Here is a 22,308-nt window from a genome sequence, read left to right as displayed (position 1 = left end):
GATCATAGCTAAAGGCTCTGCAGTCTCCTCCCTAGCTTCCCAGAGAATCCTAGGATAAATCCCATCCGGCCCAGGGGACTTATTTATTTTCACACTTTCCCGAATTGCTAATAACTCTTCCTTGTGCACCTCAGTCCCGTCTAGTCTAGTAGCCTGTATCTCAGTATTCTCCTCCACAGCATTGCCTTTTTCCAGTGTGAATACTGGCAAAAAGTATTCATTTAGGGCTTCCCTACTCCTCTGACTCCATGCACCACTTCCCACTACTGTCCTTGATTGGCCTTAATCTTGCTCTAGTCATTCTTATTATTCCTGATATACCTACAGAAAGCTTTAGGACTTTCCTTTATCCTATCTGCCAGCAATGTCTCATGTCCCCTCCTGGGTCCTCTTTGCTCTCTCTTTAGGTCTTTCCTGCTGGCTTGTAACTCTCAAATGCTCTAACTGAGCCTTCACATCTCATCCTAATATAAGCTACCTTCTTCCTCTTGACAAGTGATTCAACTTCTTTAGTAAACCACAGCTCCCTCACTCGACTACTCCTTCCCTGCTTGGCAGTAGCTGTTCCTTGAATAAGCTCCACATTTCAATTGTGCCCATCCCCTGCAGTTTCCATCCCCATCCTATACATCCTTAATCTTGCCTATTCGCATCATAATTGCCTTTCCTCCAGTTATAACATGTCATCTCAACTCCTATACTCAATGCCCTGACTGCTGGAGACATTAGCTTGGGATTCTGAATTACTAGTCGAGTGATATCACCACTGTGACATCACCTTCCCCAAAGGAAAGGAGGGGTTATGATTCTTAAAGGTCCTTTAAGGACACGTGCACTCACCAGCTCCTGGTGCAGACCTTTTAAGATTTTAGAATTGGAAAGAACTGAGTATTTTTCCCTCTTGGTCTTCTGTACAGTGATGTCCCATTGATAAAATGCCTCTTGTGCAGATTTTCCTGTGGAGTCTGAAAGATAATGACCTGACTGGAATGGCGTTCATTGACACTCAGCTCTACATTCACCAGATGATCAGTGTGAAGAATTTCATCATGGCTGCAGACATCATGAAAAGTGTCTCCATCCTCCGCTACCAGGAGGAGAGTAAGACTCTGTCCCTTGTTAGCAGGGTATGTATGCGGCGCAGTCCTGACCAGTAATGGGAACAGCTTAGTGTCGTCGGGATGTAGGTTAAGTGCTTGCTGCCTTGCCTAAGGGACCTTTGTTCGTGTGTGGTGCTCGGAGATGGTTCAAACTTGGGGACATTTCATGAAACCCCAGCCTATCTCGCCAGGGTTGTTGAAAGATCCTGAGGAGCCGAAAATGTGTTGCTGGTCAAAGCACAGCAGGCCAGGCAGCATCTCAGGAATAGGGAATTCGACGTTTCGAGCATAAGCCCTTCATCAGGAATGAAGGGCTTATGCTCGAAACGTCGAATTCCCTATTCCTGAGATGCTGCCTGGCCTGCTGTGCTTTGACCAGCAACACATTTTCGGCTGTGATCTCCAGCATCTGCAGACCTCATTTTTTACTGAAAGATCCTGAGGAGCACAGAATCTGATGGACTTTTAAAAAAAAAAGCAAAATATTGTAGATTCTAGAGACTGAGACAAAACCAGAAAGTGCTAGAGAAACTCACCACATCTGGTTTACATCTGTGGAGGCAGAAACAGTGTTATCATTTTGAGTACAACTCTGAAGAACAGTCATTGGACGTGACATTAACTTTTTCTTTCTCAACTGATGCCTCCAGACCCAAACTTCTCCAGCATCAGGTTTGAGATCGTTAATTGGATAGCAGAGAGAGCCTGATGATTGTGTCATTTTGTGATGGTCAAAGGTTGACATACTCCGCTGAAAAGGAAAATACTTTGAACGGTATCCGTATGGATTGATGTTGTATGCAAGTGTTGTTTTTTCAGAGCTCACCTGTAATTGTGAATGTCACTTGTCCCCCAGGATCCCAAGCTTCTGGAAGTGTATAGCATAGAATTTATGGTGGATAGCTCTCAGTTGGGATTCCTGGGTAAGTTACTCTCCAGACTTGTTATAGCAGATCATTGACCATTGTTTTTACTCACTCGTGGGGTGTGGGTGTTGCTGGCTGGGCCAGCATTTACTGCCCGTCTTTAGTGGGTAGTGAGCAGTCTTCCTGAATTGCTGCAGTCCATATGCTGTAGGTAGACCCACAATGCCATTAGGGAGAAAATTCCAGGATTTTGACTCAATGACACTGAAGGAGCTGTGCTATATTTCCAAGTCATGGAGATGTACAGCATGGAAACAGACCCTTCGGTCCAACTCGTCCATGCCGACTAGATATCCTAACCTAATCTCGACCCATTTGCTAGCATTTTCCCCATATCCCTCTAAGCCCTTCTTGTTCATCTACCCATTCAGATCCCTTTTGAATGTTGTAATTGTACCAACCTCCGCCACTTCCTCTGGCAGCTCATTCCATATATGTACCACCCTCTGTGTGAAAAAGTTGCCCCTTAGGTCCCTTTTAAATCTTTCTCCTCTCACCTTAAACCCATGCCTTCTAGTTTTGGACTCCCCCAACCCAGGCAAAAGACTTATTCACTCTATCCATGCGCCTCATGGTTTTATAAACCTCTGCAGAGTCACATGTCAGTCGCTGATGCTCCAAAATAAATAGCCCCAGCCGATTCATCCTCTCCCTATAACTCCAAACCTTACAACCCTGGCAACATCCTTGTAAGTCTTTTCTGACTGCTTTCAAGTTTCACAACATCCTTCCTATAACAGGGAAACCAGAATTGCACGCAGTATTCCGAAGTGTCTTAACCAATGTCCTGTACAGATGCAACATGACCTCCCAACTCCTGTATTCAGTGCGCTGACCAATAAAGGCAAGCATACCAAATGCCATCTTCACTATCCTGTCTACCTGTGACTCCATTTTCAAGGAACTATGAATCTGCACTCCAAGATCTTTGTTCAACAACACTCTGCAGGACCTTACCATTGCTGTGTAAGTCTTTCCCTGATTTGCCTTTCCAAAATGCAACACCTTTTCCAAAAAAACTCAAATCAGGTTAGTGAGACATGATTTCCCAAGCACAAAGCCATGTTGACTGACTTCTAATCAGGTAAAAACAATGACTGCAGATGCTGGAAACCAGTTTCTGGATTAGTGGTGCTGGAAGAGCAAAGCAGATCAGGCAGTATCTGAGGAGCAGTAAAATCGATGTTTCCAGCACCACTAATCCAGAACCAGAGTTCTAATCAGTCCTTGCCTTTCCAAATACATGTAAATCTTGTCCCTCAGAATCTCCTGCAACCTGCCCACCGCTGATGTCAGGCTCGCCAGTCTATAGATCCCTGGCTTTTCCTCACCACCTTTCTTAAATAGTGGCATCACGTTAGCTAACCTCCAGTCTGGCACTCACCTGTGAGTCTCGGTAATACAAATATCTCAGCAAGGAACCCAGCAATTACCCCCCCTAGCTTCCCACAAAGTTCTAGGGTACACCTAATCAGATCCTAGGGATTTATCCACCTTTATGCACTTCTTCCTCTGTAGCATGGGCATTTTTCAAGATGTCACTATTTATTTTCCCACGTTCTATATCTTCCACATCCCCATGCACAGTAAACGCTGATGCAAAATACTTCTTTAGTATCTCCCCCATCTCCTGCAGTTCCGCACATAGGCTGCCTTGCTGATCTTTAAGGGGCACTATTTTCTCCCTGGAGAAAGTGAGGTCTGCAGATGTGGGAGATCAGAGCTGAATTCCTGAAGAAGGGCTTATGCCCGAAACGTCAAATCTCTTGTTCCTTGGATACTGCCTGACCTGCTGCACTTTTCCAGCAACATATTTTCTCCCTAGTTACTCTTTTGTCCTTTAACGTATGTGTAGGATCCCTTTGGATTCTCCTTAACCCTATTTGCCAAAACCGTCTCATGCCCACATTTTTGCCCTCCTGATATCCCTCTTAAGTATACTTATGTTGCCGTTATATTCTTCTTGGTGTTCACCCGATCCCAGCTATTTATACCTGTCACATTTCCTTTTTCTTGTCATTCAGCATTCCCAATACCTACCAGCCTTCCCCTTCCACCCCAACAGTAACATACTGTCTATGAATTCTCGGCACCTCATTTTTGAAGGCCCCCCATTTTCCAGAAGATCCTTTATCTGCAAACATCTGCATCCAATCAACTTTTGAAAGTTCTTGCCGAATACTGTCAGCAGTGGCCTTCCTCCAGTTTAGAATTTAACTTTTAGATCAGGTCCATCTTTTTCCGTCACTACACTAGCACTAATAGAATTCTGGATCACTGGCCCTAAAGTGTTTCCCCACTGACACCTCACAGAGACGTTTCCAAGCGAGGTCAAGTTTTTTGCTCCTTCTGTAGTAGGTACATCCACATAATTATTCAGAAAATTTTCCTGTACAGGTTGTTCTGTTATAATGCACATTTTATCAGTACCAATTCACTGTAAAAGGATTGAATTGGGGGCGCTGTTTCTACAGTGCTGATGTTTAAAACGTGTGTTGGTTGTACTATGATTGTAGCGCCATCTCCATTTAAGTGCTGTTTCTAAAGGGTGATTTTTTTATAACTTGGGCTTGTAGAAGAACACAACCATTTGTTTTATAGAAGAACTGACTGTACGCGCTTAATGCATTTCTTTCCATCCAAGCCCTTAACACAATGGCAGTGCCAGTCATGTTTGGAAAATTAAAATCCTGTACCAATATCACCCTATTATTCTGGTAACTGAGATCTCCTTACAAATTTACTTCTCAATTTCCTACTGACTATTAGGAGATCTATAGTACAATTGCAAATGTGTTGCTGGTTAAAGCACAGCAGGTTAGGCAGCATCCAAGGAATAGGAAATTCGACGTTTCGGGCCTAACCTGCTGTGCTTTAACCAGCAACACATTTGCAGCTGTGATCTCCAGCATCTGCAGACCTCTTTTTTTATCTATAGTACAATCCCAATAAGGTGATCATCCACTCCTTGTTTCTCAGTTCTTCCCCAATAATTTCCCTGAAAATATAGCTGAAATGTTATCTGTAATGAAAATCGCCACTCCCTTTCCTTTCTTGCTCCCTTTCTATCCTTGCTATTGCATCTATACCCTGGAACATTTAAGCTACCATCCCTGAGCCACATCTCTGCAATTGCCATGATATCCCAGTCCCATGTTCCTAACCGTGCCCTGAGTTTGTCTGCCTTACCTGCTAGGCTTCTTGGATTGAAATAAATGCAGTTTAATTTATCAGTCCTACCTTGTTCTCTGCTTTGTTTGTGCCTGCCTTGACTGTTTAACTAGTTCCTTTTCCCAAATGCACCAGTCTCAGACAGATCTCTTCTTTTCTCACTATCTCCCTAGGTCCCTCCAAGCCACCATCACCAGTTTAAAACCTACTGAGCAGCTCTAACAAATCTCCCTGCTGGTACCTTAGTCCCATTCCAATTTAGATGTGATACGTCCCTCTTGTACAGGTCACTCCTGCCCCAGAAGACTGTCCAATGATCCAAAAATGTGAATCTTCTCCCCTGCAATAGCTCCCCAGCCACACATTCATCTGCTCTATCCTCCTATTCCTAATCTCACTCACTGTGGTACCAGGAGTGTTCCATACATTACCATTCTCAAAGACCTACTTTTTAATCCTTTTCTCTTCTACATAATTAGTTCCAATATGTACAATGACCTCCTGCTGGTCCCTCTCCCCTTTGAGAATATTCTGCGTCCTGTCTGAAATATCCTCGGCACCAGGGAGGCAACACACCATTCTAATATCTCTGTTGGTCCAAGAAGCACATGTGCATCTGACAAGAAGAGTCCCCGATCACAATTGATCACTTGGAACCTGGTCTAGCCCTGTTTACATTTGAGCAAGTCTTGGTACCAGAAACCTGGCTGTCAGTGCTACATTCCCCAGATTTTTCAAAACAGCATACTTGTTTGAAATGGAGATAACCACAGGGGACTCCTGCACTACCTGCCTGCCTTTGTTCCTTTCACAGAAGTAACCCATCTACCTGACTATATCTGGTTTTTTTACGTTACAGAAACTGGCATCCCTTACACCCACCATCGGCTGTGAATTGCTCATTGCCTCTAACTGCTGCTCCAACTGATCCATGCAATCCGATAGGATTTGCAGCCAAACACACTTACTGAAGACCTAATTATCAGAACATTGAAATTCTTCCTAATCTCCCACATCTAACAGGAAGAGCACATTACTCTACTAAAGGCTGTCTTTGCACCTTAACAATTTACAGGTCCAGAAAATGGCACAGTCTTACTGTTCTAAAAACACTGCACTATGTTAACTTAGTATCTATGTTTTATATTTTTTAAAAGGTTTAATAAAAAGGCAATTTTTAATAAAACATATAATCAAAAAACCCATTCCACTCGCTATTGTAGATTTAAAAAAACACTTTTAAAATAGTTACCACATAGCCGATCCTGCACTGAGAGCTCCTCCACGCAGGTTTCTCCAAGGTCAGTTGTAAATTTTGCTGTTTGCTTATTTTTCTGGAACAATTCCAAACACAGGCAGTCAGCTATGAAGGTTCGCTGCTTAGTCAGACAGCTGTGCAGGTTCACTGATCCTTTTTTCACCTCTCACATGGACCTGCTGTGTCCCTGTCCATCTCCCTCTCCCTCACCTCTCACGTGGTACCTCCCCTCCCCCTTCCTCCCCTCCCCTCCCCCCCACTCTTCCACCCCTTACCTCCTCCCACCCCTTACCCCCTCCCCCTGCACGTGGACTGCAGCAGTTCAGGAAGGCAGCTCTTGACCACCACCTTGTGGAAGATGAATGCTGGCTAGTTAATGTCACCCCATCGAAAAGTAGCTATGCAGGTTTTAAGAATTTGTGGTATATTTGCATTTCTCTCTCTAAGTGGAACTGACCCTATATTTTTTTTGACTTTAATTTCAGTGTCAGACCGTGAGAAGAACCTCCTAGTGTATATGTATCAGCCAGAAGGTATGAATAATTTCTTATTCCTCGCTTTTTTTTTAAAGTTTCTCTCTTTTTTTCCATCCTTGATCTGTAAAGATACCATTGGCTAGTTTTGAAATATGACCTTCTGAAAATAATTTTAATACACACTGCAAATTGAATTGTTCCCTCTGTTATTGTATAATATTCTTTGGACTTAGTCCTTTCTCCTTAATCTCAGGGTTTCCCATGACTGCTGTCTATAATTGGTTTAAAGTTCGGAATTTTCATCTGTATCTGACCTAAAGCGTTAGTATATCTGGAAAAAAACTCTCTCCCATCAGCCTACAGATCTTGTAAAGCATTCTCTGTTAGAATGGTGACCACACATCAGAATGTACTGCTACTTCATTGGCGGTGAAACGCAGTGGGACCATTTAGATTGTGGAAGATGTTAGTTGGCAATCTGAGGCTTTCTATCCAGCTAGCAGTTCTCAGTTAAAGTGTCCATAGATCACGTCAGAGAATGAAGCTTGGGAAATAATGATGGGCAATCAGGAAATAGCAGGAAAGTTGAATAATTAGGGACCTGGGTTCAGATTCAGCCTTGGACATCTGTGTGAGTGGAGATCGCACATTCTCCCTGTGTTTGCCTGGATTTCTGCTGGGGTGTTCCAGTTTCCTTCCACAGTTCAAAGATGTGCAAGTTAGGTGGATTGGTCATGCTAAATTACCCTGTAGTGTCCAGTGATGTGCGTGCTGTGTGGGTTAACTATGGTAAATATGGGTTTGCAGGGATAGAGTAGGATGCACTTTGGAGGCTCAGTGTAGTTTTGATGGGCTGAATTGTAGGGATTCTATGAAATACTTCACCTTACTCTTCGCAGTAGAAAGCATTAATACCTTTCCGAAATGACGAAATGATTCAAGGGCAAAATGAGGAGAGGAAACAAGTAAGCTATTACCAGAGAAGAAGTGGTAAGGAAATTAATGGAGTTAAAGACCAATATTTCTCCTGGATGTTATTGGATGTATCTGAGGATATTAGAGGAAGTAGCTACAGAGATAGTGGGATGCAATGATCATAATCTTTCAAGAATCCTTAGATTCTGGAAAAGTGCCAGAGGATTTTATTTTACTTTGAAAGTGAAGGAGACACAAAACCAGTCACTCTAGGCCTGTAAGGTTTATATCTGTTATTGATAAAATGTTTTAGAGTCATTTATGAAGGATATAATAGAGCACTTAGAGCATCATATAATCCAGCAGGGTTAGCATGGCTTCATGAAGAGGAAATTGTTTTGCTGTTCATTTCAAAATAACCTCACATCTTCCAACATTTGACTTCACATTGTTATCCATCTACCAGATCCTTACCCACTCCCTTAACTATCTATATCCCTCTGCACACTTTTCTCTACCACTCATGTTAGTTTCACGCTACACTTGGTCCTAACTCTAAATCATCAATGTGAATTGTAAACAATTACAGTCCTAACACTGATCCCTGATGTACACCACTAGCCACTGATTCCCAACCAGAAAAAAATAATTATTTGAGGTGCTTACAAGCAGGAAAGATAAAGGAGAAACAGTTGGATGTAACATATTTGAATTTTCAGAAGGTATTTGGTAAGGCATTATACTTTAGGATACTTAATAAAATATGTCTATGCTGTTGGAGATAGTATGTTAGCATGGATAGAGGTTTAGCTAACTAACAGAAGACCATAACACTTGTTAGTGAGAATACGGAGATACAGGCTACTAGATTAGATGGGATTGTGGTTGACAAAGAGGAGGTTTTAGCAACTTTGGAAGATCTGAAAATAGATAAGACCTCTGGGCTGGATGGGATTTATCCTTGGATTCTCTGGGAAGCCAGGGAGGAGATCGCAGAGCCTTTGGCTTTGATCTTTGTTATTGTTGACAGGAGTAGTGCCAGAAAACTGGAGGATAGCAGTTTAAGAAAGGGAGTTGGGACAGCCCTGGTAATTATAGGCCAGTGAGCCTTACTGCAGGTATGGCTAAGGTATTGGAAAAGGTTATAAGAGAAAGGATTTATAATCATCTGGAAAAGAATAATTTGATTAGGAATAGTCAACACTGTTTTGTGAAGGATAGGAGGGGGATATGGCTTTAAATCGAGGGGTGATAGCTTTAGCACAGGTATGTGGGGTTGTTTCTTTACTCTGTAGTACGGGCGTGGAATGGCCTGCCTGCAACAGTAGTAGTTGAAGTAGTATTGCCGACGTTAAGGACATTTAAATGGGCATTGGACATACGTGTGGATAATAATGGAATGGTGTAGGTTAGATGGACATCAGATTAAGGGCCAAAGGGCCTGTCCTGCACTGTAATGTCCTATGTTCTGTCAGAGCAGAAATGAGATCATTCAGCCAACTGAGTCTGCTCTGTCATTCCATTGTAGCTGATAAGTTTCTCAGTCCCATTCTCCTGCCTTTTTGCCATAGCCCTTGATCCTGAAGAACCAAACAATCTCAGTCTTAAATATACTCTGATCCAGCCTCCACAGCTCTCTGTGACGGTGAATCCCACAGATTCACCACTCTCTGTCTGAAGACGTTTCTCCTTATCCCTTAATTCGAAAGGAACATCTATTCTGTCCAGGCCATTCATTATTCTGTATGTTTCAATTAGATCCCTCCTCATCCTTCTCAGTTCCATCGTGTATTAAATCCAGAGTCTTCCAACATTCCTCGTATGCTCAGCTTTTCATTCCTGGGACCATTCTTGTGAAGATATGGTAGGGATCAGGATGGCATTTTCAGGCTAGCAATTTATAACCAGCGGTGTGCCATGGGGTTTTTGCAGTGTGTATTGATGACTTAGATGAGGAAGGTGAATGTACTATCATCAAGTTTGTGGATGACATACAATTAGGTGGGAAGGCAAATGGTGAGGTTGACCGTTTGCAGAGGGACAGTGGCTTGGCAGATGGAATATAATGTGAGGTTATGCAGTTGCCAGGAAGAATAGAAGAACTGAGTACTAAATGGAAAAATATTGCAGAAAGCTCCAAAGCGGAGGGATTTGGGAGTTCTCTTCCATGAAGCACAAAGATTAGTATTCAAATTCGCTTTTATTTCAAAGGACATCAAGTGTAAAAGTAGGGATATTTTGTTACAACTATACAAGGCACTAGTCAGACCATAAATAGAATCTTTTGAACAGTTTTGGTCCCTTTATCTAAGGAAAGATATCTGATTCTGAAGAACATAAACATAGAACAATATAGCGCAGAACGGTCCTTCAGTCCTCGATGTTGCACCGACCTAATCTGAGCCCATAACCCTACACTATCCCGTCATCATCCATGTGCTTATCCAAGGACTGTTTAGATGTCCCTAGTGTGGATGAGTTAACTACATTAGCAGGCAGGCCATTCCATGCCCATATCACACTGAGTAAAGAATCTGTATCTGATATTTGTCTTAAATATATCACCCCTCAATTTGTAATTATGTCCCCTTGTGCAAGCAGGTGTCATCATCCTAAGAAAAAGACACTCTGTCCACCCTATCTCATCCTCTGACCATCTTGTATGTCTCTGTTAAATCCCCTCTTAGCTGCCTTCTCTCCAGTGAGAACAGACCCAAGTACCTCAGCCTGTCCTCATAAGACCTTCCCTCCAGACCAGGCAACATGCTCATAAATCTCCTCTGTACCTTTTCCAGTGCTTCCATATCCTTCCTGTAATGGGGCGACTAGAACTGCATGCTATACTCCAAGTGAAGCTGAACTAGCGTTTTGTACAGTTGCAGCATGACACCATCGCTCCGGAACTCAATCCCTCTACCAATAAAACCAGAACTGTACACAATATTCCAAGTGTGGCCGCACCAGCATTTTGTATAGTTGCAGATGATATTGCAGCTCCAGAACTCAATCTCTCTACCAATGAAACCTAAAACACTGTATGCCGCCTTAACGGCACTATCCACCTGGGTGGCAACTTTCAGGGATCTATGCACATGGGCTCCAAGATCCCTCTGCACATCCACACTGCTAAGAATCTTTCCATTGACCCAGGATTCTGCCTTCCTGTTATTCTTCCCAAAGTGAATCACCTCACATTTAGCTGCATTGAACTCCATTTGCCACTTCTCAGCCCAATTCTGCAGTTTATCCAAGTCTCCCTGCAACCTGTAACATTCTTCCATACTGTCCGCCACTCCACCAACTTGAGTATCATCTGCAAATTTACTAATCCATCCACCTATGCCTGCGTCCATGTCATTTATAAAAATGACAAACAGCAGGGGTCCCAAAACAGATCCTTGTGGCACACCACTAGTAACCGGACTCCAGGCTGAATATTTGCCATCAACCACCACTCGCTCGCTGCCTTTTTACAGAAAGCCAGTTTCTAATCCTTAATGTTAAATCACCTTCAGTCCCATGCCTCCACATTTTCTCCAACAACCTACCATGTGGAACCTTACCAAATGCTTTACTGAAGTCCATATACACCACGTCAACTACCCTACCCTCATCCATATACTTGGTCACCTTCTCAAAAAAAACTCAATGATGTTTGTGAAACACGACCTGACCTTTGACAAAACCATGTTGACTATCTGAAATCAAATTGTTGCTTGCTAGATGATTATAAATCCTATCTCTCCTAGTCCTTTTCAAACCTTTTCCTACAGCAGACGTAAAGCTCATTGGTCTAGAATTACCTGGGTCATCTCTACTGCCCTCCTTGATCAAGGGCACAGCATTTGCAATCCTCCAGTCCTCTGGTACTAAACCTGTAGACAATGATGACTCAAAGTTCAAGGCCAAAGGCTCATTCAACTCCTCCCTAGCTTCTCAGAGAATTCTCGGAAAAATCTCATCCGACCCAGAGGACTTATCTGCTTTCACACCTTCTAGAATTGATAGCACCTCTTCCTTACTAACATCAATCCTTTCAAGTCTAATAGCCTGTATCTCAGTGTTCTCTACAATATTCTCTCCTTTTCTTGAGTGAAAGCAGATGAGAAATACTCGTTTAGTACCTCTCTGATCTCCACAGGGCCCACGCACACAACTTCCCACTTCTGTCTTTGACAGGCTCTATTCCTATAAGTAAAAAATGAGGTCTGCAGATGCTGGAGATCACAGCTGCAAATGTGTTGCTGGTCAAAGCACAGCAGGCCAGGCAGCATCTCAGGAATAGAGAATTCGACGTTTCGAGCATGAGCCCTTCATCAGGAATAAGAGAGAGAGAGCCAAGCAGGCTAAGTTAAAAGGTAGGGAGGAGGGACTAGGGGGAGGGGCGATGGAAGTGGGATATTCCTACCCTAGTCATCCTTTTATTCCTCACATATCTATAGAAAGCTTTCGGGTTCTCCTTTATTCTACCTGCTAAAGACTGCTCATGTCCTCTCCCAGCTCCACTTAACTCTCTCTCTCAATCCTTCCTAGTTACTCTGTAACTTTCCATCACCTCAGCTGAACCATCTCACCTCAACGTCATATAAGCCTCCCTCTTCTGCTTAACAAGGAAGTACAATTTCTTTAGTAAACCACAGTTCCATTAACTTATCACTACCTCCCTGTCTGACAGGGACGTTTCTATCAAAGATACACAATATCTGTTCCTTGAACTAGCTCCACATTTTGATTGTCCCCATTTCCTGCGTTTTGCTGCTCTTTCTATGCCTCCTAAGTTTTGCCTAATCGATTTATAATTGCCCTTCCCCCATCTATAACTCTTGCCCTGTGGCATGTACCTATCCCTTTCCATCGCTAAACTAAATGCCACCAAATTCTGGTCACTCTCTCCAAAGTGCTCACCTACCACTAAATCAAACACCTGGCCTGGTTCATTACCAAGCACCAGACCTGCTGTGGCCTCCCCTCTTGTCGGCCCTTCGATATACAATGTCAGCAAACCCTCCTGTACACCTCGGACAAAAAGTGATCATAGAACATGGAAAAGTACAGCTCAGCACAGGCCTTTTGGCCCACTATGTTGTGCTGAGGTTTAATCCTAATGTAAAATAAAATAACTTAACCTACGCACGCCTCAACTCACTGCTGTCCATGTGCATATCCAGCAGTCGTTTAAATGTCCCCAATGACTCTGCTTCTACCACAACCGCTGGTAATGCATTCCATGCATTCACAACTCTCTGCATAAAGAACCTTCCGCTAAAATCCCCTCTATACCTTTCTTCTAATATCTTAAAACTATGACCCCTCGTGCCAGTCAGTCATGCTCTGGGGAAACGTCTCTGGCCTCCCATCACTTTGTATACCTCTATCAGGCCACCTCTTTTCCTCCTTCTCTCCAGAGAAAAGTCAGGGATTAGCCAACCCCTCTTCTTAAGGTAAGCCCTCCAGTCCAGGGAGCATCCTGGTAAACCATCTTTGCACCCTCTTCAAAGCCTCTGTGTCTTTCCGATAGTAGGACGACCAGAACTGGACACAAATTCCAAGTGTGGTCTCACCAGGGACTTGTAGAGCTGTAGCGAAACCTCGTGGCTCTTAAACACAATCCCCCTGTTCATGAAAGCCAAAATACCACATGCTTTCTTAACAACCTTATCCACTTGGGTGGCAACTTTGAGGGACCTATGTACGTTCACACCCAGATCCCTCTGTTCCTCCACACTGCCAATAATCCTGTCTTTAATCCTATATTCAGCATTCAAGTTTGACCTTCCAAAATGCATCACTTTGCATTTACCCAGGTTGAACTCCATCTGCCATTTCTGAGCCCAGCTCTGCATCCTGTCTATGTCGCGCTGCAGCCTACAATAGCCCTCGATACTATCAACGACACCTCCAACCTTTGTGTCATCTGCAAATTTACTAACCCACCCCTCAGCCTCCTCATCCAAGTCATTTATAAAAACTACAAAGAGCAGAGGCCCGAGAACACAGTCCTGCAGGACCCCACTCAACATTGACCTCCAGACAGAATACTTTCCATCTACAACCACTGTCTGCCTTCAGCCAGCCAGCCAATTCTGAATCCTGATAGCCAAATCTCCCTGTATCCCATACTTCCTGACTTTATGAATGAGCCTATCATGGGGAACCTTATCAAAAGCCTTGCTGAAATCCATATACACCACATCCACTGCACGACTTGTCTTGTCACCTCCTCAAAGAACTCAATAAGATTTGAGGCATGTCCTGCCCCCGCTCAAAGCTGTGCTGAGTGCCTTTAATCACCTATGATTTTCCAAATAGCCATGAATCCTATTCCTCAGAATTCTTTCCAAAACCTTGCTGACTACAGATGTAAGTCTGACTGGTCTGCAATTGCCAGGAATTTCCCTATTACCTTTCTTGAAAAGAGGAACAGCATTTGCCTCCCTGCAGTCCTCTGGTACGACTCCCGTGGAGAGTGAGGAAGCAAAGCTCTTCGCTAGCGGCTTAGCAACCTCCTTCTCACCTCCCGGAGCAGCCTAGGATAAATCTGGTCTGGCCCTGGGGACTCATCAATCTTAATGTTTGCCAAAATGTCCAGCACATCAACTTCATCAATCTTGATCTGTTCAAGCCTATTTCCCAGCTCCTCAAAGTTCTCATTCACAACAAGGTCCCTTTCCTTAGTGAAAACCGAAGCCAAAAGCTAATTTAGGGCTTCCCCTATCTGCCCAGACTCCACGTACAGGTTCCCTTTGCTATTCCTGATTGGCCCTCCCATCTGCCCGATCATTCTCTTATTCCTTCCTGCCAAGCCTTTCTTGTGCCCCGTCTTGGCCTCTCCTCAGTCCATTTGAGCTCCTTTCTAGCAAGCGTGTAATCCTGTAAAGCTGTGCTTGATCCTTGCTTCCTCCACTTTATGTAAGCTGCCGCCTTCCTTTTGATGAGAAGCTCCACTGTTCTCGTCATCCAAGGTTCCTTAATCTTACCCCTTCTTACCTGTCTAGGAGGAACAAATTTGTGCATCATTCGTAACAACTGCTTCTTAAACATACTTCACATGTCTGATGTGCTCTTCCTCCCAGTCTGTAGTTCCCAACTCCTGTCTGATAGCGTCATAATTGCCTTTTCTCTAAATAAATATCCTCTCTTGGTAACTGCTCCTTTCCCTCTCCAAGGCTATGGTAAATGTGAGGCAGTTGTGATCACTATCACCAAAGTGTTCCCCTACTGCGAGATCTGACACCTGTTCTGGCTCATTGTCGAGCACCAAATCCAAAATGGCCTCTCCCCTCGGCCTGTCTACAGACTGAATAAGGAAACCCTCCTGAACACACCTGACAAAAATGGCTCTGTCCAAACCATCTGCACTAAGGAGGTTCCAGTCAATATTGGGGAAAGTTGAAATCACCCATAACAACAACCCTGCTACTTCTGCATTTTTCCAAAATCTGCCAGCCTATTGAGTTCTTCAATCTTCCTACTGCTATTAGGGGGTCTGTAGAAAACACCTAATGAGGTGGCTGCTCCCTTGCTGTTCCTAACTGACTCAGTAGACAAACCTTCCTCAACAACCTTTGTTTCTGTAGCTGTGTTGCACTGATTAACAATGCTACACCCCCCTCCTCTTTTATCGACGCTCCCTGTTCTTTTTAAATGTTCTAAATCCTGGAACATCTAGCACCCAATCCTGCCCCTGTGAAACCCATGCCTCCATTATGGCCACAACGTCATAGCCCCAAGTACTGATCCATGCTATAAGTTCATCACTCTTATTTCTGACACCCCTTGCGTTAAAGCAGACACGCTTTAACTGATCCCTTTGTTTCATCATGTGAGACACCTTCCCGATAGCTGCAAATGTGTTGCTGGTCAAAGCACAGCAGGCCAGGCAGCATCTCAGGAATAGAGAATTTGCACATTTGCAGCTGTAGCTTTGACCAGCAACACATTTGCAGCTGTAGCTTTGACCAGCAACACATTTGCAGCTGTAGAATTCTCTATTCCTGAGATGCTGCCTGGCCTGCTGTGCTTTGACCAGCAACACATTTGCAGCTGTGATCTCCAGCATCTGCAGACCTCATTTTTTACACCTTCCCGATAGATTCACTACATCCTGTCACTGCCCCCTTCTCAGACATGTAGCTCCGATTCCCACCCCCTTGCCAAACTAGTTTAAACCCTCCTGAACCACATGAACAAATCTCCCATCCAGGACATTTGTGCCCCTTCAGTTCAGGTGCAACTTGTCCTTCACGTGTAGGTCCCACCTTCCCCAGATGGCATCACAATGGTCTAGGTATCTGAAGCCCTACCTCCTGCACCAGCCACATGTTAAGCTGCATTCACTGACAGTTCCTCACCTTTCTGAATTTTGGCACCAGTAGCAAATCTGTCGGAACCATCTGATGACTGGAAATGCTATAACTCCAGTACAACGTTGGGGAAGTTAAAGTCCTCCATAATGACCACCCTGTTCCTTTTACTCTTCCCCCGAATCGATTTGCCAATCCTCTCCTCCACATCCCTGTCATTGTGACCTCTCCCCTCTTGATTCCAACCACAGCCCATACTACTTAAGTAGACAAGTCCACATCAAAAGTTCTTTTAGCCACTGTTATACTGTCCTTGACTAACAAAGCCACACTTTCCCCCTCTTTTATTGCCTTCCCTGATCTTATTGAAAAATTTAAACCCTGGAACATGCAACATCCATTCCTGACCCTGCTTTATCCATGTTTCCAAAATGGCCACAACATCGAAGTCCCAGGTACCTATCCAAGCTGCAAGCTCACCTACCTTATTTCGGACATTTCTGGCGTTGAAGTAGACACACTTCAAACCAGCTTGCTGTCTGCCAGCACATTCCTGTAACCATGAAATCCTGTCCTTGTCCTTCCTACCCTCATCCTCCTGTGTACTGGAACTACACCTCAGGTTCCCATCCCCCTGCTGAACTAGTTTAAACCCACCCGAATAGCACTAGCAAATTTCCCACCAGGATATTAGTACCCCTCTGGTTCAAGTGAAGACTGTTTGTAGAGGTCCTATCTTCCCCAGAATGACCCCCAATTACCCATGTACCTGAAACCCTCCCACCTGCACCATCCCTGCAGAAAAAAGGAGATTGATTGGGGACCTGATTGAGATTTACAAAATCATGAAGGGTATAGACTGGGTAGATAGAAAATTTACAGCCTAGGGTGAAGGATTCAATAGCGAGCAGTTATGCTTTCAAGGTGAGAGGTGAAAAATTTAAGGGGGATACACGTAGCAAGTACTTCACACAGAGGGTAGTGAGTGTCTGGAATGCTTTGCCAGCAGTGATAGTAGAGGAAGGCACGGTAGATTAATTTAACTTGCCTCTGGACAGATGCATGAGTAGATGGGGAGCAGAGGCATACAGATGCTTAGGAATTGGGCGACAGGTTTAGACAGTAGATTTGGATCGGCTCAGACTTGGAGGGCCTGTTCCTGGGCTGTAAATTTTCTTTGTTCTATAACAACTGTTTGTTCTCGCTCTCAGCTTCCATCCTAGCTCCCTGGAATCCTGCCTTGCATCTCTATCCCTCTTTCAACCTATGTCATTGGTATCTATGTGGACCATGACATGGGACTGGTCACCTTCTCCCTTCAGGACCCCATCCGAGACGACATAGACCCTAGAGCCTGAGGGACAACACCCCAACCATGAAGAAGGGTTGCTGGGCCCAACATGTTAAATCTGATTCCTCTCCACAGATGCTGCCAGAAGTTTCTGTTTCTGGTTATGAAAAATATACTGTCATTGGAGGCAGTCCAGAGAAAGTTCAGGAGGTTGATATAAGGAAAGGTTGAGTAGATTAGATCTGTACTCATTGCCATATAGAAGAATGAGAGGTAACCTTAGTGAAACATTCAAGATTCTTAAGGGACATGACAGAGTAGGTGCAGTAAGGTTGTTTCACCTTGTGAGAGAATCTGAAACCAGATGGCATAACCTCAGAATAAGGGGTTGTCTGTTTAAGACTGAGATGAGGAATTTCATCTGAGGGTAGGGAATACGTGGAATTCTTAACCCCAGAGGATTTTTGAGGCTGGGTCATTATGTACATTGAAGGCTAAGATAGACAGATGAGTTGAAGATTATCAGATTAGTCATCATCTCATTGGATTGCAGAGCAGTCTTGATGGGCTGAATGGCCTACTTCTGCTCCTACATCTTGTGCTGATATGGTCTTTATAAAAAGTAAGCAGTTTGATTGCATCATCCTCCTGGCTGGAACATATTTCAGTTAGCAGCCATAAAACAAATGCAGAGATTGGGGAATTCGGTCATATTGCATTAATCACAAGCTCAGCAGGTTGAGTATCAAAGTTCCAGCTGATTATGCCACTCTGCTCGCTGTTAATTGTTAATTATTAAAAGCAGTTAGGCCTTTTTAAATGCTGCAATGATTCACAGCCTGTTGACATCTTGTGCGTCAAAAAAATGGAAAGACTGCTGTCCTCTCCTGTCCTCGTGTTGACTGTGGTGGAATGTCCCTTCAGAAAGCAGAGGCTTTGTTAAATGGTCACTGATCACTTGTGAGCCTTGGCAGGTATTCACGTGGCTTTGTTTGCAGGAAGCAGCCTTCTACTCTACCAAATTGCACACGTACACAGGGACTCTATAACAAGGAGAAATATGTGTGAACTAGAACTTTGGTTGGTTGGGGGGGGGGGGGGTCATAATTTAAAAGTAAAATGTTGTCCAGTTAAGACAGAGAAGGAAACATTTTTTATTTGGAATTCCCTTCTTCAAATCGCAGAATATTTAAACATCAACAATCCATTTTGCCCTGTCTTATCAGGGGTAGGCAGGAATGTCGAGTTGAAGTTAGCCATGATCGTATTGAATGACAGAGTAGGTTCAGCAGACTGAGTGCTCTACTCTTGTTCCACGTTCATATGAATTAGAAACAGAAGTATGTTTTTTTGGCTGCTCTGGTTATGTCCCAAATTTCAGGTTCCCCTCTATCTCCAAAAACCTTTGTTTCTACTCCCGCTTAACTGGAATCTATCTAGCTTCATCTTAAAAATACTCACCCCACTTTCACGACCCTTCTGAGGCAGTGTGTTCCAAAGTTGCACAGCCCTCAGAAAAAAAAGATATCCCCTCTAAGATATCTTTCTGTCCTCTAAGAGTGACCTTTAATTTTAAAACAACGCCCCCCACTTCTGGACTGACCCACGAAAGCAAACATCCTTTCCCTGTGCCCCTTGTCAAGTTCATTCAGGATCTTCTAAACTTCAATAAGAAGCCCTGTCTCACTTCTGAGGATTAAAAGTGGAAAAAAGCTCCGTCTGTCCAGTCTTTCCTCAAGGTAGCCTCAGGCATCAGTCAACAAAACTTCCTGAATTACCATCAGCACATTTGTTTGCTTCTGTAAATAAGACCAAATGGTACACAGTATTTGAGATGTGGTTTTTGTCAAGATCCTACATAAATGAAGAACAACCCCTGCTTTTATAGTCGTTCACTCTTGTAATAAAGGCTTGTATGCCGTTAGAGTTTCCCATTATATGCTGTGCCTATATTCCATCCATTTGTCCCACGTGGCAGATTGGTACAAAACTAAAATCACATGGGATTCGGGGTAGGTTGGCTAGATGGATACAAAGCTGGCTTGGCCATAAAAGACAGATAGAAGGATGTTTTTCAGAATGCAGCCAGATAACTAATGGTGTTCCACAGGGATCAGTCTTAGGTGCTCTGTTGTTTATAGTATATATAAATGATCTGGAGGAAACTCAGGGTGGTCTGATTAGTAAATTTGTAGATGACATGAAGATTGGTGGAGTTGCTAATGGTGCTGACGATTGTGAAAGGATACAACAGGATGTAAATAGATTGGCAACTCAGGCACAGAAATGGCAGGTGGAGTTTAATCCAGACAAGTGTGAGGTGATGCATTTTGGAGGATTTAAATTTAAGGTGAATTATACTGCAAACGACAGAACCCTTAGGAACATTAGCATAACAGAGGTATCTGGGCGGGCAGGTCCACAGTTCCCTAAAAGTGGCAACACAGGTGGCCAAGGTGATTTAGAAGGCAGATGGCATGCTTCCCTTCATCGGGCAGGGCACGGAGTACTAGAGTTGGCAAACTATGCTGCAGCTGTATAAACCCCTTGTTCAGTCGCTTTCAAGTATTGTGTGCAGTTTTGATCGCGACACCACCAGAAGAATGTGGAGGAGTGCAGAGAAGGTTCACCAGGGTGTTGCCTGGTCTTGAGGGCATTGGCTATGAAGTAAGGTTAAAAAGACTAAGATTGTTTTCACAATGGTGAAAAGACAGTGACTGAGAGGAGACCTGATAGAGGTCCACAAAATTGAGAGGCATCGAATTGTTTTAGAATCCCTACAGAGTGGAAGCAGGCCCTCTGGCCCAACAAGTCCATATCGACCCTTCGAAGAATAACCCACCTCAGACCAATTCCTCCTACCCTAGCACAGTCAGTCTACCCAAAGCTGCACATCTCTAGACTGTGGGAGGAAACTAAAGCTTTCGGAGGAAACCCACACAGACACAGGGCGAACTCCACACAGTCACCCGAGGCGGGAATCGAACCCGGGTCCCTGGCGCTGTGAGGCAGCAGTGCTTACCACTGAGCCACTGTGCCACCCCGTGGATAGGATAGTTAATCAGAGACCTTTTCCCAGAGTTGAAGTTTCAATGACATGGGGGCACATGTTCTGTGTGAGGGGGGGGGGATGTTTAAGTGAGATATGTGAGGGAAGTTTTTCACGCAGAGGATGCACTGCCAGAAGAGATGGTGAAAGCAGGCACATTGGTGACATTGAAGAGGCATCTGGATGGTTACATGGATAGGGAGGGGATAGAGGGAAACGGACTAAATAAGGGCAGAAGGTTTGGTTTTTTTTTTAAAGTTTAGTTGGGGCATGATGGTTGGCACAGGCTTGGACGTCTGAGGGACCTGGTCCAGTGCTATACTCTTTTGTTCCTTGTGATTCATGCATGGATGCTAGAAATCTGAAATCAAACCAGAAACTGCTGGAGAAACTCAGCGGGTCTGGCAACCACTACAGGGAGAGGAACTGAGTTAACGTTTCAAATCCGGTTACTCATCTTTGGTACTGAAAGGAGTTGGAAATAGTGATCTTAATCATAGAAGGAGAAGAAAAATGAGTGGAATAGGTGATGAGGCTTCCCAGAGCAAAGATCAATGGGAGTGCTTCTGACGGTGAAGGAGTGATTGAGATCTAAAATGGGTGTAAATGATAGGTGTGAAATGGAGCATCTAAGTCGTCTTCACTGATACCAAAGCCAACAAGGCAGGGTAGTCCATTAGCAAACGTTTTGTTATGTGTGCACTGGAAGCTATACATACTAACACGTACCCTTTGCAGTCAGAAAGAACAAGTGCACACTTGTTTCAATTGAACAGTACGGGTTATGGCCATTTGCTGGTTCATTTCTCAGGGCAACACCTTGATCAATCAGTCAACATGCCTGGTTTAAAATTTAAACAAAGTTTGATCATTAACTGTGCATTTTCCATGGCAATGCCTCTACCATTCAGAGACCACTCGCAAGCAAAAGATGAAAAGCTTTGAAGAAATGTCTTTTCAGCAATGCACAAATCTCTGATTGTTCTCTTTCAGCAAGGGAGAGCTACGGGGGGACACGATTACTGCGGAGAGCAGACTTTAACGTGGCCGCACATGTGAATGCATTCTGGCGGACACCATGTCGTGGTGTTATGGATGGCTCAAATAAGAAAAATATGGCTTGGGAGAACAAACATATTACGTGGTTTGGTGACTATCATTATATATTGTACTTGTACTGGATATGTTTAACTGTTGATTGATTAGCTAAAAACACAGCGATTGGGTTGAATTCTTGTTTCTCTGTATAGATTCAGTTTCTGTCAGCAATGTTTGGAGTCTTAGTTCTGTAGCATGGGAAAGGCCCTTTGGCCCATCATATCTGCATGGTTGCTTTGCACTTATCTATTCTAATGTTTGCCTTGTAGACCTGTATTCTATGGTTGTTTCAAATAACCATCTAAAAACTATTTAAATATTGTGGCATTTCCCCCCTCTACTTCCCTTTCAGGCAGTTCCAGATATTCATCAGCTTGGGTGAAAAATGCTTAAAACCTCTCAAGACCACCTGCTGTTTACCTAATGCCCCCTGACGATTGACTTCTTAACTAAGGAGAAATGTTTCTTCCCAACTAGCCTTTATAATTTTGTATATCACAATTAGGTACCTCCTTAGACCACCTGTTCTCAGGAAAACCACCTCTCTAGGTAGTCTTCATAGCTGCACCAGTCCAGGCAATATTCTGGTGAATCTCCATTGCTTCCTCTCTAGTGTTGTCATATCCTTCCTATAGTGTGGTGACTCGAATGGGAAGGAGTCCTGTCTTACGCAGCTCCATCTGAACCTCCCTGGCCTTGTATTTGATGTTTTGACTAATGT

At 43.8% G+C, this 22,308-nt stretch overlaps 1 protein-coding gene across 2 annotated transcripts in view; it reads left to right on the top strand.

The window, feature by feature from the left end:
• cpsf1 (cleavage and polyadenylation specific factor 1) overlaps positions 1-22,308 on the top strand; it is a 167,762-nt gene that overhangs the window by 137,710 nt on the left and 7,744 nt on the right. For both annotated transcript variants that reach the window (XM_060825237.1, XM_060825236.1), the window contains 4 exons: positions 951-1,127; positions 1,957-2,023; positions 6,941-6,988; positions 21,483-21,638. In XM_060825237.1, coding sequence (XP_060681220.1) covers positions 951-1,127; positions 1,957-2,023; positions 6,941-6,988; positions 21,483-21,638 — 448 coding nt within the window. The remainder of the gene's footprint in view (positions 1-950; positions 1,128-1,956; positions 2,024-6,940; positions 6,989-21,482; positions 21,639-22,308) is intronic.

This window comes from Hemiscyllium ocellatum, chromosome 5 (genome assembly GCF_020745735.1).
Source record: "Hemiscyllium ocellatum isolate sHemOce1 chromosome 5, sHemOce1.pat.X.cur, whole genome shotgun sequence".
NCBI classification, from domain to species: Eukaryota; Metazoa; Chordata; class Chondrichthyes; order Orectolobiformes; family Hemiscylliidae; genus Hemiscyllium; species Hemiscyllium ocellatum.
This window is presented reverse-complemented; position numbering and strand designations above follow the sequence as displayed.